Here is a 15,721-nt window from a genome sequence, read left to right as displayed (position 1 = left end):
TCAGGCTAATAAAGTTTTTTGGCGGTATTTTCAAAATATATAAGTAGTCCGCTAAAAATGAACTTTCTGATCATAATGGATTTTTAAAATAGCTACACACTTGGAATTTATTTTAATTTAGATTTTTGATTAATAGACAAGATAGGTTTGAATATTAAATAACAATTTATTTATTATATTTATATTTTAAATTATTAAATTATTGTTCTTTTTTTTAATTCCTCGTAATAGTCTCCCGCAATTATAAATAATAAGTAAACACTGTAAACTACATTTTAATGGGGCAAAAAATGTTGCATTTATTCAAAGATTTCATACACATATAGCAAATCTTAGATCAGCATTAGCAACAAATCGGGTGCGACTTTTCTCTCTCGTTAGCAGTATGGGTTCTACCCTCTTAAAATTACCAATGGATTTTCAATATTTTGCACGTAAGCAAGCTCTGATCGTAATTCGAATAAAAGTACTAAATTAATTTGGAATCGGCTTTTTATCGGGATCGGGACCGCCATCTAGCCACAGAACTCAACGCCTAGAGAAAATAAAATATAAATGAAAAATAAAATATATGTAACTGCAATGCTTTTTTAGCAAAAGTTTTTACTAATTATTGGAAACACTTGGGAATGACGATTTGTGGACACCCAATATGGTTAAGTCTCTAAACGTACACTTAGACCGATAGTTATATAAATGAATGCAGCAAGCCCTTCGATCTACGCTCCTCCCCTGGCTTAAAGTTTAACAAACAATCATGCAGTTCGATGGTGTCTCACACGCAAATACAAATATAATAGATGCAAATAATGTGCACTCCCTTTGGCCAAATATGACGCACAGATTTTAGTTAATTCAAGTTATTATATATACCGTAACGACTACACATGATCTGTAGTTAAGTTCTGATCCAGTTGTTAGTGCGCAGACACGACAATTCGCATTAGTTTAAATAAGTTATTAGAGTGGGGTGCGTGGGTCTGTTGTTTGTTGTGTATCATAGGTTTGCTCCACGCTATCGACGCGCTTAGTAGCTGTTGCTTCGGTCTTGGCCCGAAAATCTATTTAGTAAGTGAGTCTGTGGGTGAGTTCAGGCCCGAGGATGTGTTGTGCTCGTCCATGGCGTCTGGGAAACTGGAAACCGAGCCCGACCGGGATGTCACCTTGGTCTACAATGGAACAGAGAACCGAACAGATTGTAGTAGATGGGCAGCAGTGGCAGTCTCGCAAGGAGTTCGTTGTGTAAGCAAGCAAATCAACCGAAGGAGCCCAATTCAGAGTGAGTACAGAGTGGGTGAGCAAGTGTGGAAGACGTGTGTGTGTGTGTGTGTGGTTAGTGTGTGAGGTCGGTTAGACGGGAACCAAAACGAATCGCAACAGTATGAGAGATGTGTAAGACAGATATATAATAAAATAGTAGTTACCGCATGAGATTGGCACATAAAATTGTTGTGTTCATAGCTTACTTTAACGTTCTCATAGGCAGAGCCCACCGAAGCCTCGATAGAACGCATCGACTCGGAGTTTTTCATTTGCGACAATTTCGACGAAATGCCACTGGTGATGCTGCCAAACACCGAGGCGGTCTTCTCGCCCGTCGACTTCAGCACCGACTCCGTGCGTTGGTATCTACAGAGGAGAAGGCACAGCATTAGTTACTCATCCAGGAGTAAATTATCGTTATACATAAAGTGGGTGAACAAATGTGCTTTAGTTACAAACAGGCAGTAGAGTAGGTTATTGTGTTAGGGAGGAGAAGCGTGAAACACGGCGTTAGTCCGGGGACTCCAGGAGTGCCCAATAAAGGCCAACCTTAACCCAGTTACTTACAGGGGTGCCTCGTGCACGGCTTTAGTAAACGTGCCCACGCTCTGCTCCACCGATTGGTAACTAATAATAAATACATGTTTCAGTTTCAGCGTTACAACATGAGTTTGAAACAAAAAGCAATGGTTAGAAATTAAACCTGGCTTATAGTCGGATTAATTACGCAGCAGTTTTGCCTTCGGGTTTTTCGACTTACACAGTGGTCTCTTTGAGGTTCTTAATGCCCTGGTTCATATCATCCGTCACCTCCTTCCAGACGGTTATGCCAAGTTTGCGCTTGAGATCGGAGGCGTGGCGCGTCTTTGAGGCGAGAACGGTGCGCAGCGTATTGATCTCCTCCTCAACGCGAGCTAGCTCCTAGAAAACATATCCATATATGTTAGAACAATTATTATTACATAGGTATTAAGGTTTGTTAACTGAAAAAAACTCCAGAAAAAAACCTTTAGTTAACTCACTTTATTCACTTATTCAAATGCTTAAGTTTTTTCTTGAATCAAATGACTGAAATGAACTAGTGAGTAAAGTGAACTCATGATCAAAGTGAACTACAAAAGCTTTCGAAAGCTCATTTTACTCAATTGTTCAGTTATTCAAATGATTTTTTTTGGATCAGTTGACTGAAACCTACTAATGAACAAAGTGAACTCATGAGCAAAATGAACTAAATGAGCTAGAAATTGGACAGTAGAACAAATGAACAACTAAGCAAATAGGGTAAGCAAATAAAGGACTGACCACATTTTTTCATACTTTCTGGTTAATAACTTGAGCTTTGGTTTCACCATTAAATGTATATCCTTACCTGACTCCACTCAGCCCGACGCTGTTCCTTCTCCTCCACGGAAAGCGCAGCAAACTCGGCGGCAATTTCTGCGGATGCCACAGAAGCTGCTGGAGATGCTGGATCCGAAAGGTTGGCTGTATTATCTAGACACGAAAGGGAATCATTAAGTATGAGCATTTCAAAGCAAATCAAAAATTGGGTGCTGTTAAGGGGGGACGGACTGTAGCTTAATTTGAATGTTGTCTGCGGGCAGTGTTGTTTATGTACCTCCTTTGAAAGCAACTTCCTCAAAGACTTTGTCATAGGCTGAGAGTACACCGAATTCGGTTTGTTTTATGTACAATTTGCAAAGACATGAGTTTGGTTAATTGGTTAGATCTGGGCTTTGGTTAATACTCACAAACTGTCGAGCCGAAGGGCAGCCAAAAGAGATAGAGAGACATAGAGAAGTTAGTCGGGTTAGTCATGGTTCAAAGTGGAAAGGGTGATGTGTGAAAGACCCAGAACAAAGCGCCCGTGAAACTAAACCCCAAAAAAAAAACCCATAACTGGTACCTCTACTTCTATGCCCAATGTTGAGAAATCTCTTGTAGTTATCACTATTCGATATCTTGGCCAGATACGGTTTGGAAAAGTCTATGAACGTGACCTTAACGTCGCGCATGGTTCGCTTGGCAAAGAACTTCAGGCGGAAGCGTTTGGCCATCGAGGAACTGGGTGCCTGGTTGGCCAACTTGGCGCCAATGAACTCGGCCTCCACGGCCTGCAGCTCCAGGCTGTTGGTGTAATCGGAATCCACATCGTAGAAGATCTGATCGAGAGTCAGATTACGCAAATACAGCTCCGCTTCACTATCCTCCTGCCCATCGTCGTACCAATCTATGGTGGCATCATGCGCTTCCAGATCCAGCGAAGGTGTGCTGGTGAGATCATCGATGCCTGGCAGGTAAGAGTCCTCAATAAAATCCAGGCTATTGGGTTCCGATTCGCTCATTCTGCGGCAGTGTCGGCGGTTTGTTTCATCTTTGGCAGCAGCAGCAGCGGCAGCAGCACAAAAATCACTTTCTATTTTTTAACGTGGCAGCTGGGCTCAGGAGGAGCATGCGGTCTTGGCCCAATCCTAAGCGGGTATCACGTTTCCACGGTCAGCTTCGAGCACATTTTCCTCGCCCTGCTTATAGCCACATTGGTGGTGCTTCTTTGCTGAGCTTTCAGTTCTCACCCCGCCGAGTTCCACATAAATTCCCCTTCTCCCCATGCGATCGCGGCTGGTTTTTCCTCGTTTTTATTTTTTCAAATTTCTGTTTCTGTTTCGGTTCTGGGCCTGCTTCCACGCTCTCCTGCAGCCAAAAGCCAACTGACTCGATCTCGGCTTAGAAATTGGTAGATGTGGATTGGTTGGCTCTTTGGCTCCGCTTGCTGATGATTCGTGTCAGCACGAAAGACGAGGAACGGCGCAAAGAGAGCGCAAAACAAAAGGGGCATTTACAGCCAGCAGCACCAACTACCAACTACAGTATGTATTTACTAAGAGTTACGGCCTTAAATAAATTTTTTTTTACATTTTCTTTTTTTTGTAAAGTATTAAAACGTGTAGCAAACATTTTTATACTTCCTAAGATTTATTCTTTACATTCATAAAACCTATTTATGTATTCCTGGATAATTTGCTAAGAAACTATGGATAGAAATCCAATTAACCGCAGCCAGCCACAATTATCATATTATCTACCTATACTCAAGGGCTACAAAAATACTTTGATAAACTCTGACGTTTGCAATCAGTAGAACTTCGGCATTTTATACAATAACTAAAAATTTATATACTGTCACTAGTATTAATATTTAAATAAATTAGGAATTGAATGTAATAAAACCTGCTAGCGAAAAAAAACAAATTACTAAATAAAAACACATCTTAAAATAAAAAAAAAAATGTTTAAGTTTATAAACCACAAATATTGGCTAAATTGTTCAATTCTTGCTGTATTTTAATTACGAATTGGAATTCTTTTTTAAATTATTTCCCTATTAGATTATGATTAGTTTTGTTTTGCGAGAGCAATAAACAATAAAATACTGGTGGGAGCTAAAAACATTTCGCTGTTCATCTTAACTAATGCTTACTGTACATAAATGCAATGGTTTGCTTAGGAAAAGTATAAACTTTATAATTTGAGCTTATTGCCAAATGATAATTGAGAGTGTTGTTTTTGTCTGAATTTTCCACAGTTTCCTCCGACCGATTATCTACTGTACTAACACAAAGCAACTGTGCCACATTGATAGGCCCTATATTGCTATATATGCATGTATGTATGTGAGAGTTGGGTCTGGTTTTCTGCAAGATGTTGTTGTGGCAGGCCCACCAATTCAATCGAACGCTCAACAAGTGGAAACGATGTCCAATTATTGAGCGGTTGAGTATGGAAACAGAACTCCGGAGTCCGGACAATTAAGACCACAATATGATGATAAAACCCGGTTGCAGGAGGCGTTTCTGGGTGATATGCATATTATCGGAAGTTGCGCTTCTTGCAGCCACGTATGCAGGGGCGTCAGTATAAAATGCATTGTTTACACCAGCGTCTCAAAGGCCACAATCTGCCTACCCCATCTTATAAATATACATATATGTATGTATTCCCGTTCACGACATGTCGAACGACTCCCACGAGTTTCCGAGCGTTTGGAAAGCCTTTCACCCTACCCAAATCAGAAACATGACTCATCCGCCGATTCCAGCGGTTCCAAGGCCAATTCACTGTTTATTCTAGAACCCCCCCCCCCAAAAACTAATGCAAAGCCGCTGAATCAGCGTCCTACGATAATATTCCCTAATTGTTGGGTGTCCCAATACAGCCTGGTCACAAGAAACCCACGAAACATGTGCAGCGGCATGTGAATTGCACGGAATGCACTGGCTGCATTTGCCACACACTTACGGTCCTCCATTGCGGCGATGTCTCCTGAAGTCAGCGGCAATTTTTTGAATTAATTCCAAGCGAACTGCAAGCACTTGTCGCAAAAATTTTAAGTTGAAAATAAATTTTTGTTTCCCTTTTGAGCTATCGATGGCAGCTTAAGTAAATCGTGGAGATGCCACTATCGATAAGAGCTTTCGACTGTAAGTTCCTTCCCTAGCTCACTTATAAAATTATAAAAGTTGAGTAAATAACTAATCAAAAGTAATTTGAAACAATTATGAAAAGTAGTCCGATTTCGAAAAAATAAACAATTCTCGAATTAAAACTATTAACCATTCCCCCTCCTTATCGATAGTTTCGCAGCCCTACTTGTTGCCGCTCGGTTAAAGAAAACAGTGTACCACCACTTGCCAGAGCTGCCAGATTGCGCTTTAATTTAAACATAAAACTTTCGGTTTAAAACTTTTGTATTTCAAAAGAAATAAGACATACGGTTGTATCTGCTATATCTGGTTTTGGAAATTATAGTAAAAATCGAATCGTGAGTGAAAATATCTTGCTTTGCAGCCAGAAAATGCCTCTTGACCTTCGTCTCTCTCGTACATTTGATTTTGTCTGTTAATATAGGAAAATATATACATTTTATATCGTTTGTATTCTCTACGTTCTTAGAATTACTAATGCAGTTGTTGTAAATATGTATGTATATTTTTAAAAATTTACAATATCAGGTCTGTTATTCTTGGTGTTATCATATTTTTTGAAACAGAAGCAATCCAAATTCAAAACAAAGGTGAAACAGAAGAAATAAAAACAGGGCGAAAAAAAGATACGATTTGTTTACGCTTTTTATTGATTTTATATGGTTTTTTGTTTTTTATTGAATAGTAATAGTAAAAAATTAAAAATTTTTCTCATACTTTGTGTTTCAACTGTCAGATATTGCGCGGTGCAGAGTCGAGAAAACTGAAAAACCAACACCCGATACTCGTACAAAGTACTGGAAGAGTTCCATGTTTTTTGTTTTGTTTTTTTTTTTAGACAATCCACACCGCGTCGCATACGAAGTAAGTTAAGTGGAAAACATAAGTCGAAAACAATTTAATATAAATCAAGGGGATTGCACAAAATTAAAATGTTGGTACTCATTTTGAAATGTGAATAGGGTTGGTGTGTGTGTGTGTGGTGTGGTGTGTTTTTCTTGTGTGTTCGGGCTCGGTATCATGGATGTGTGTAAAGGACAACGCTGGAGGATTTGGGAGCAGGAGCAGACGTGCGGAAAGGGGGTAAAAGGGGGTATTGTATAAGTAAGGTGTATATATTTGCTGTTCAAATAAATCGCTATCTTCACTTCCACTCTTGCCCCGCAACGTAAGAAATGTTTTTCGTTTTTACAATACAATCAACGTTCATTTAACATTTACTTTCGCATAAATCATAATAATCACTTAATTGGAAAAAGGGGAAATGGAAATTCCGAAAACGAAAGATCTGAATATGGTATAATCCAAATAATAAACGAGAGGTAAAAATTAGATTGGGAGGAGCGAGGGTAAATGTAAATAATTAACATTTTATGCTTACAATTACTTTCGTTCTTGAACGCGTTTCGCTAGTCAGTTTCAATTCAATTAACAAACCATTTTACTGAACTTTCTGCTTACTTTTAGGGAGCTTCAACTAATTAGAATATTATGTGTGTTGCAATGAAGAATGGTTATATAAAAAGAAATTGGCAATTAAGTGTTGTTTGTATAAAGTGGCCGGGGTTTAGCCAACACATCGGGGAACGGAACTGGGGGCGTGAGTCAGTTGTCTGTTTCGATTCTCGTATTCTCTATATATGTTGTATAAATGCAATTTCATGTGTGTAAGTGTCGTTGTGTGTGAGTTGGGGTATTTGTGTGTGTGTGTGTGCTGATTGATCCTGTATCAAATCATACAAAAATAGTTGCTTGTTTTGTCATTCTCGTTTTCAATTAACCTGCACAATTTGCGTTGTAGAAAAGCTCCTGGGAGACAACCTATACCGTTTTCTTATGTTTTTTTTTTTTTTTTGACACTAGTTTTCGACTAAAGAGACGTCCGCACGACTGCCGCTGCTCGGCCGCTGCTCTGCCGCTCACTGCCCGATTATCCAGTTTCATTTCCATTTGCAGTTCCATTTCCAGTTCCAGTTCCAGCTCCATTCCCTCCATCTCCAGCTCCGATCCCCGGCGCACCCCGACGTGTAGTATTGCTGCTGCTACTGCTGGCGATCGGGACACTCGACCCGATGCACTTAGTTTTTGGGGCCCCACACGGATGTGATGGGCGTGGTGGCCACCGGAGCACCGCCAGCAGCGAAGTGCGGGAAATCCTCCTGCGACTGAGTGTTGGGCGCAGTCAGGTTCTTGGCCTGCTTCTGCTTCTCCCACGGCGCGTCCTTCATGACGAAACCGTTCTCGCTGGCACCTCCAGCGCCGGATCCAGATCCCGATCCCGATCCAGAAAGGAAGGCACCCACCGTCTGCGGCTGCGGCGGCGATGGCGGCAAGTTCTCCAAGTAGTCACGCTCGTAGTCCTCGGCCATGCCCAGCAGCACCTCCTTGGCGTTCTCAACGTCCTCCTCCTTGCCAATGATGGTCACGGCATTGGGATTGCTTTGAGCTTCGTCGGAAGAGGGGAACTTGATGTCCACCTGTTTGCGAAAGAGAAAGCGCTTGTCAGAAAGAAGTATAACATGGCTAACTAGCTTTGGTTTTGCGTACAAAGTAGTACAAATTATAAACCTTAAATAAATGCATTGGATTTAAATGCAACTTAAAACTCGCTGAGAAACCCACCTTGTAATCCTCGATGACCTTGCGAATGGTGCGTCCGCGATGGCCGATGATGTGGGAGTGGATGCGCGTATCGATCTCGATAACTTCACGATAGAGGGTCTGGAGGTCGCCCACGATCTCCAGAATGGCATCTCGAGCTGCCTCAGCATTAGCCTGGTAGCCGGTGATGGAGATGATGCGCTGATTGGGATCATCGCGCTTGGGCAGCGAAATGTTGACGTCGTGATCGGCACGCAGCTTGTTGATCACAGCGCCATGGCGACCAATGAGCTTCGAGTGGTACTCCGTATCCACGTCCACCTGGAGAACATAGGAGCGCAGCTCACGATCGGCCCGATCGGCCTCATAGTCCTCGATCATCTTCTCCAGCGCCTCGCGTGCCTCGGCCACGTGGGCGGGCGTTCCGGAGACCTTGATCACATCCGACTTAAGCTCGCTGGGCGGCAGCTCAACGTGCACATCGTGCTTGGACATGAACTGGCGCACATTGGCACCGCGCGGCCCGATAATGGTGCGGTGCAGGTCGAAGGGCACCGTCAGCTCCTCCTCGATGGGGATGAGATCGAGAAGGGCCTGCTTGGCAGCCTCGCACTTTTCGATCCTGCCCGTAATGCGGATAACATCGCACTGACGCACCGGCTCCACCGCTTCCGTCTCCTGCTCGCCATCCTGGCCCTCCTCACCACCACCATTCTCGCCGCTACCGCCGTTGGTCAGACCCTCGACGGGTTCGGTTGCATCACGATCGGGGAACTTGATCTGCACATCGAACTCAGAGGTCACCTGCTGTACCTTGAAACCCCGGGCGCCCATAATGGTGCGATGCTGGCGCTGCGGAATCACCACCTCGATGGTGGTCTGCGCTTCCAGATCGGCGACAATCTCCTCGATGCGCTGGCGGGCCGCTTCGATGCAGTCCTTGGCGCCCTTGATTGTCACCTTGTCGGAATTGGTGCCGGCACGCGGGAAGGAGATCATCACACCGCCGCACTCTTCGGAAATGCGGTGCAGGATGAAGCCGCGCTTGGCCACAAAGTGCTTGTGGTGCTTGGGATCGACGACCACCTCGCCCTCGGTGACCTCGTCGCACTCCTTGATAATTGCCTCTAGCTGCTCGCGGGCCTTCTTCACGCTGTCCTCCTTGCCGATGATGGTGATCACCTCCTTGTCGGTGTCCTCGTTCGAGGGGAAGATGATCCGGGCACCGGTGGCATCACGAATCTTGCGTATGGAGGCACCATTCTTGCCGATCAGGAACTTGTGGTGCTGCTGCTTGGCGCGCACCTCGGCGGTAAAGGAAGCCAGCTGCCGTTCGTTGGCCAGCTCCAGCAGCTGTCCCTTGGCCTTCTCCACATCGTCCTTGGGACCGCGAATAGTGACCTGGATGATGGGTGAAAACCATTATTCAACAGAGGATCTAGCTTTGAAAATTGTACTACACATACCTTATCGCTCTTGGAGTCGCTGTTGGGGAACTTGATGGACACACCACCGCACTCCTCCATGATCGACGAGATGAGCTTGCCGCCAGTGCCGATGATGGAGTTGTAGTACTTGGGCGGGATCTGAACCTCCTCGGTGACAATGTCGGAGAGTTCGTTCTGGATCTTTTGGATGCGTTCCTTGGCCTCCAGCACGTTCTCCTTCTTGCCGGTGATGACGATCACCTCGTTGGTATCACCCTCGGCGGGCAGATCGATCTTGGTTTGAGTCTCGTCGCGGATCTTCTTGATATTGGCGCCACCCTTGCCAATGACGAATTTGTGGAACTGCTTGAAGATGGGCACCTCGATGATGTGCGACGACTCTTGGATCTCCTTGACCAGCTTGAGCAGGTCCTTGTGGCACTTGTCCACATCCTCCTTGGGGCCGCGCAGCTTAACGATGTCGGTGTTCTCCTGCGGTGTGGGTATCGTGATCGTCACCTGGCGGTAGCGGTCCTTCACCTCACGAATCTTCTCGCCCTTCGCTCCGATGATGGAACGGTGCAGACGGCGATCAATGATGACGTCCTTCGATTTTTCGTTTTCAAGTTTGTCGATTTTTTCTTGTAATTCAAGCTGCGCCTGCCGCACACCCTCCTTGGGTCCCTCGATGCGAATGTTGTTCTGGCCCTCGCGCTCCTCGATGTTGATGTTCACCTTCAGCTCATCCTTTAGTCGGTTCACATTGGCGCCAGCCTTGCCGATGATGTGCTTGTAGTACGAGGGATTGACCGTCATCACTTCGAACGTGAAGTTCTCCTCGTAGTTGCTGATGATCTCGGTCAGATAGGAAACGGCCCTGTCCACATTTTCGGGATCGCCCTCCAACTTGATTTTATCCTCCAGGCAGTTCACATTCACATTGGGGCAATTCTCCTCCAGCTGCTTCATGTTGGCACCCTTGCGTCCGATCACATACTTGTGGATCCAGTGCGGCGCATTGATCTCCACCGACTTGACCGAGTTGGCCTTTTGGTAGACAACGGTGAGGGCATTACCCAGGGCCACCTGCGGTCCACGCAGCGTGATCGTCTCCAAGGTGGAGTCGTTGGGCGGCATCTCCACGGACACACCGGTCAACTGCAGAATTTCGGCTATGGTGGAGCCCTTGGGACCGATGACGTAGCGGTGCTGCGCCTTGGCCACCTCCACACTGACCGTGGAGCACTTCTTCTCCATCTCCTTGTAAATGGCCTCCACTTTGGCCTTGGCCGCTGCGACGGCATCCTTCTCGCCAGAGATGATGATCTCATCCTTTTGCACCTGCTGCGGCGGCACGTTGATCTTGGCGCCCGTCTCCTCCTGCAGCTTGTTGAGGTTCTCGCTGTAGGGGCCCACAATGAAGGGGTGATAGATCTTGGGCACCGTGGTGCGGTCCGCAAACTTCTTGTACTGCTCGGCGGACAGCTGGCGGATCTCTTGCTCGGCCTGAGCAATGCCCTCCTTGGTGCCGGCGATGGTGATGAACTCGCTCTCATCGCCCTGGCTGGGGATGTTGATGCGCGTGGAGGTGGTGCGTTCGAGTTCGCGCAACCGCTGGCCACCCTTGCCGAGGATGACACGGTAGTGTTCTCGCGGTACGGTCACCTGGCGGCTGGCCTGCGTCGAGAAGCCCATCAGGATCTTGCGGCGGGCATCGAGCAGCTCGCTCTGCTTGCCCTTGATCAGGAACGTCAGCGACTGGTTCTTGCCGCTCACGATCTCGATTTGAGCGCCCGTCTCCTTGGTGATCTGCTGGCAAATCCGCTTCGACTCGCCCTCTCCGAACTTCTCGGACTCCGTGGACTTGCGCTCCTCGCAGGGGACATGCAAAACCTGTTGATCAAAAGCAGTAGTGTAAGTATTTGATTAAGATGAATGCACAACCAACTATGAAAATAAAACCTAATAGTTTAGTTAACGCTTGGTACGTAAAACTTAAAACACTCTGTCCAATCTTACCTGCGTCTTCTGGGAGCTCGTCACACGGGCCAAAGTCGAGCTAGATGCTCCGGATTGCGACGGCGCCGAGGTGTTTGCCGGCAGAGCCGGGAACAGGTCGTCGTAGCTGAAGGCGGGAGTGGCATTGCCAGTGCCGCCGCTAGTGGTGCTAGTGGGCGTGGCCACCGAAGTGGGCGAGGATGGTTGCTGCTCGTTGGACACCTGCTCTTGGCCATTGATGAGGGCGATGGGTTGCTGCTCGATGGTAGTTGCTGCAGGATGATTTTGAATTAGTATTTGGCATTTTAAACTTCTTAATTCTAAAAACTCACCGTTGTTAGATTCCTCCATCACTGCTGCTGCTGCTGCTTGCATTACTTAAAAAAAGAGAAGAGTCCTTTTTCGTTCCAAGTCGTTTACAGTACACTGAAAGTATAAAATCAGAGATATGTTATCAAATAGTGCCCAAAACTATTACACCATAGGGGACCCATGTTTATCAGCCGGCGATAAAGCCAGTGATTAGTCAGAAACTTTCTGGGGGGGAATTATTGGAATGTCGGTCGATCAATCAGTTTAGGAATTGGTTGAAGAGCATTGTTTTGGCAAACACGGATTTCATACAGCCCGTTAAGCTTCAGTTTTCATCTCTTCCTGTTGTCAGTCGCCCACAGCCCTACCAAACTCACTGTGAGTTGATAAGTGCGACCCCTGAAGACCCGCATGTAGCTGCCACCCGCTGATAAGAAACTATGTACATAAATAGTGACTGCTTGGCTACAGTTAGCATATTAGAACAAAGATAATTCATTGGATATGCTGCGTGACTTTAAAACTATGCCGTATAGAATCTAAATTGGTATATGTTTAAACGATTCTAGAGAATTATTGTGTCTGAATGGAATCTATACTTTACAATCGATTTCAAGCAATTTAAAAAGAGAACTTCAAATCTTTCAAATCCATTTGTTTTATAAGTAATTCATCAAAGCACTTTTTAGCAGATGAACATGAAATTTCTTTCGGCTTCATTTTTTTTTAGATTGCTGGAGAGCAGAACCAATTTGAGAGACCTTATTTTGTGGGCCGCCACTGTAAACAGTGCGTGTCCAAAGGGGGTGCGTCAAATGGATTTTCTAGCGCTGATAAACCGAAATAGATTCAGTTTCTAGACGGACTTACTGCGCCAGAACACGAAACTAAGGCCACGTAGTGCCCGGATCGGCGAGATGAGTGCCCGGCTCGGCAGCTCCGCATTTCGCTGGTGATAAGTGGCCGCGGCAGTGGGCCACGCAGGCAGATTCCGGAGCAGAGTGATTTCTATCGGCCGAACTGGCTGATAAGACTCCGCCCGTACGATCGCCACCAAGATATCGAGGCTACCCACATACACGGTGCCAATAAGTGCAGGTCCAGAAACAAGCTGATATCAGCTGGATTTTGGCTGGGTGAAAGGTTGGGGACAGGCGAATAAGAGAGAGAGAGCTCAACGGAGAAAAGAAGGAGGGGAAGACCGTGCACTTGTTCGACCAAAGCTGTTTTCTAAACCAATGCCCAACGAGTTTCGTAGCCTACATTTTCCTCTCCACCGAAAGAACAACAAAGATATGGTTGTCTCTATTGCCAGTATCTTTGTATGAGTGCTCGTATCTGCCCAGAGGCGGAAGCAGGATTTTTATCAATGGGGATTTATATCTTTCAAATTTCACTAAGACTTGTTAAAGTGCTAACAAAACTTCTTCGCAAAATTTCTTTACCTTACTCATAAAAATATCAGATTAATGTTTGATAATTATATTAAATATCAGAGCCTTTCATATCAACAAAATTAAAAAAAAAAATAGTTTTGATACTTTATGATACTTTTTTTTCTAGTGGTATCCAAGTTTACGTTTATAAAGGGAAATGTTAGCCATTAGGAAAGGAGTTTCACATTTTAAGTCCCCTTCCGCCTACGCCCATGTGGGTGTGCATGAAAAATGTGTCAAAAGAAGAGACCACAGCGGGAGAGTGGCAGGGAGAGAGAGAGAGCTTGACGAGGTAACTTAACGGAGCAGGGGAGCAGCTCCATATAAAACCGGATGATAGCCGGCAACTACAACAAAACGATCGAGTATAGTATGGGTGTGTGTGTGCCTGCACATTTCTGTGTCGCTCTTTTTCTTCGGGCGTGCGGTTGTATGTGTGTTGGCACCTTTCGAGAAGGCACAGGTAAAAAACGAAAACAAGCAACATACCTACAAAGCAAATACCATCGCACATACATATGTACGTTCGTATCTGACGCCTGCAGCGACGCTGACGTCGACAAATGAAGACAAAGCACAAAAACAATGCGCTAAAGTTCAGCTTAAAAAATATACAAAATTGGTATGCACATATCGGATGGATTCTTGTTTTTGTAATTTCAATACAAAGATCCCAAAAAACGAAAAAGAAAAGCTCGACGTTGTCAGTTTTAAGCATGGAACCGTTAACTTGGGCGTATTTTTCCCCATTTTTGGCAAAACACTTGTATAAAATGTTAAACTATGCAAATTAACCCTAGGCGAAGGTTGTTCAACTTACGGTACTGTAAAATCCAAAAATCCGGCCTAGTTTACTCTCCTTTGACCAAATCCAGTTTGATAACTTGGGTGTCTGCTGGAAAAGCCGAAAAACAATTGGTTGGAATTAATACAATTAGCGGATGCAGATCGTAGGATGCCCTACGCTGCATTTCGTCGGTTATTCTGCATTCTGCACATCCCCAATAGAAAGTCTGTTTTTTTTTTTTTTTTTTTTTGCTTTATAGAGATGGAAAGGCTGAAGAGAGGGCAACATATGCGGGCCACTTATTGGACAATTGTTTTTGTGGCAGCGGCAAAGTGGAGCAGCGCGTGGGCGTGTGTATGTGTGTGTGAGAGAGTGTGTGCTAGTATGGAAATGCGGAAATCAGTGCCGTATGTTTGCCAGGTGAAAGGTTATGTGGATCCTCTTTTTCGGGACAGGGCGGGGCCTTCACTCCGCGCGCCACGGAAAGTAGGAGTTTAAAAAAAAAACAGCACGCGCGCCTTCCAATCGGACAAATATGCTTATATATGCACGCACACACATATCCACGGGTTTTTAAGGCCCCTTTGCGTGAATGTGTGCGTGGACGACGTCGCCGCCTATTGCGGGTGTGTGCGTAAACGCGAGTGCGCCGCCCGTGTGTATTATCAACCATTGAAAAACACGTTGTTTTTCACCGAGCGCACAAAAATGTAAGAAAAATTAGCGGCCCGAGTTTTTTTTCTTTTTTGCAGCAGTTGCTACTGCCGCTGCTTCTCCTTCTTTCTCTGCCGTCACCGCCCGGCCCTTCATAACTGTAAATCCGTGTGCACTCTCTTTCGCTCGCCGTAACTTATGCAATTCCGGGCGCATTAAAGCCGCCGCACGAATAGCCGGCCAAAGGCAGTTGCATTTCACACTGGAATCTGTTAAATTCACACCCAGACTTTCTATTGGAAGGCAGAACACACGGACGCGGATCTCAACGTTACCGACTCCAAGTAAAATTGAATGAACATGAGCGAACGTGGCAAATAGAGATGGACGATAGTCGGCAGCGGGTGCAGAGCTGTCGATGTCTGCAAGGCGCGGGCGAGCTGTCAAACGAACTATCGGTGGTGAAGCGCAATACCGTTGCCGGCTTTTGGGGATAAGCAAAATGCACTGAATTGGTTTAACGAAATGAATGTAAAAACTAAACTAACTACTCGAATAGTGTAAGTTCAGTAACATGTATTTCAGGCACATTAACTACAATGAAACAGTAGTGAAAAAAAATAAAATTTCAAAAACTACAAAGAAATTTAAGTGCTTAAATTTGTATAAAATTGGTTCAAAATATATAGCTTTGCAGCTTATTTGAAAGTCAAAATATTTTGTTGCTCTGATAATCAAATACTATTCGATTAATTTAACGTT

The 15,721-nt window shown here is 45.0% G+C and overlaps 2 protein-coding genes across 16 annotated transcripts; both read right to left on the bottom strand.

Moving 5' to 3' along the window:
- Window positions 1-269: 269 nt before the first annotated feature.
- LOC108138873 (tumor protein D52) lies at window positions 270-5,715 on the bottom strand. 15 transcript variants are annotated; one of them, XM_041707463.1, is made up of 8 exons: window positions 5,560-5,715; window positions 3,015-3,017; window positions 2,882-2,920; window positions 2,633-2,757; window positions 2,024-2,184; window positions 1,831-1,890; window positions 1,425-1,629; window positions 270-1,169 (listed from the first exon to the last, which is right to left on the bottom strand). In XM_041707463.1, the coding sequence occupies exons 1-8, from the start codon at window positions 5,567-5,569 to the stop codon at window positions 1,062-1,064; spliced, it is 711 nt and encodes a 236-aa protein (XP_041563397.1). In that variant the 5' UTR covers window positions 5,570-5,715; the 3' UTR covers window positions 270-1,061. The 15 variants fall into 15 exon arrangements, 14 of the variants coding, with proteins under 14 accessions (XP_041563397.1, XP_017116947.1, XP_041563398.1 ...); XR_001774148.2 differs by lacking the exons at window positions 2,882-2,920; window positions 3,015-3,017; window positions 5,560-5,715 and adding an exon at window positions 3,170-3,981 and having other exon boundaries at window positions 270-535; window positions 874-1,169; XM_017261458.2 differs by lacking the exon at window positions 2,882-2,920 and having other exon boundaries at window positions 5,560-5,714.
- Window positions 5,716-6,627: 912 nt separating this feature from the next.
- Window positions 6,628-15,354, bottom strand: LOC108138632 (vigilin). The gene is made up of 7 exons (XM_017260968.2): window positions 15,295-15,354; window positions 14,339-14,413; window positions 12,103-12,196; window positions 11,792-12,042; window positions 9,812-11,665; window positions 8,367-9,746; window positions 6,628-8,221 (listed from the first exon to the last, which is right to left on the bottom strand). The coding sequence occupies exons 3-7, from the start codon at window positions 12,143-12,145 to the stop codon at window positions 7,823-7,825; spliced, it is 3,927 nt and encodes a 1,308-aa protein (XP_017116457.1). The 5' UTR covers window positions 12,146-12,196; window positions 14,339-14,413; window positions 15,295-15,354; the 3' UTR covers window positions 6,628-7,822.
- Between the last annotated feature and the right edge of the window lie 367 nt (window positions 15,355-15,721).

The sequence above is a fragment of the Drosophila elegans genome, unplaced genomic scaffold (assembly GCF_018152505.1).
Source record: "Drosophila elegans isolate 14027-0461.03 unplaced genomic scaffold, ASM1815250v1 contig_183, whole genome shotgun sequence".
NCBI lineage: Eukaryota > Metazoa > Arthropoda > Insecta > Diptera > Drosophilidae > Drosophila > Drosophila elegans.
This window is presented reverse-complemented; position numbering and strand designations above follow the sequence as displayed.

Coding starts and splice junctions, on each gene's coding strand:
- LOC108138632 (XM_017260968.2), bottom strand. CDS start 12,145: ATGCAAGCAGCAGCAGCAGCAGTGATGGAGGAATCTAACAACG. Junction 11,666..11,791: donor CGAGCTCCCAGAAGACGCAG/GTAAGATTGGAC, acceptor TTTGATCAACAG/GTTTTGCATGTCCCCTGCGA. Junction 8,222..8,366: donor AGGTCATCGAGGATTACAAG/GTGGGTTTCTCA, acceptor TTTCGCAAACAG/GTGGACATCAAGTTCCCCTC.
- LOC108138873 (XM_017261403.2), bottom strand. CDS start 3,608: ATGAGCGAATCGGAACCCAATAGCCTGGATTTTATTGAGGACTCTTAC. Junction 2,185..2,632: donor GTCGGGCTGAGTGGAGTCAG/GTAAGGATATAC, acceptor TATGTTTTCTAG/GAGCTAGCTCGCGTTGAGGA. Junction 1,891..2,023: donor AACCTCAAAGAGACCACTGT/GTAAGTCGAAAA, acceptor ATTTATTATTAG/TTACCAATCGGTGGAGCAGA.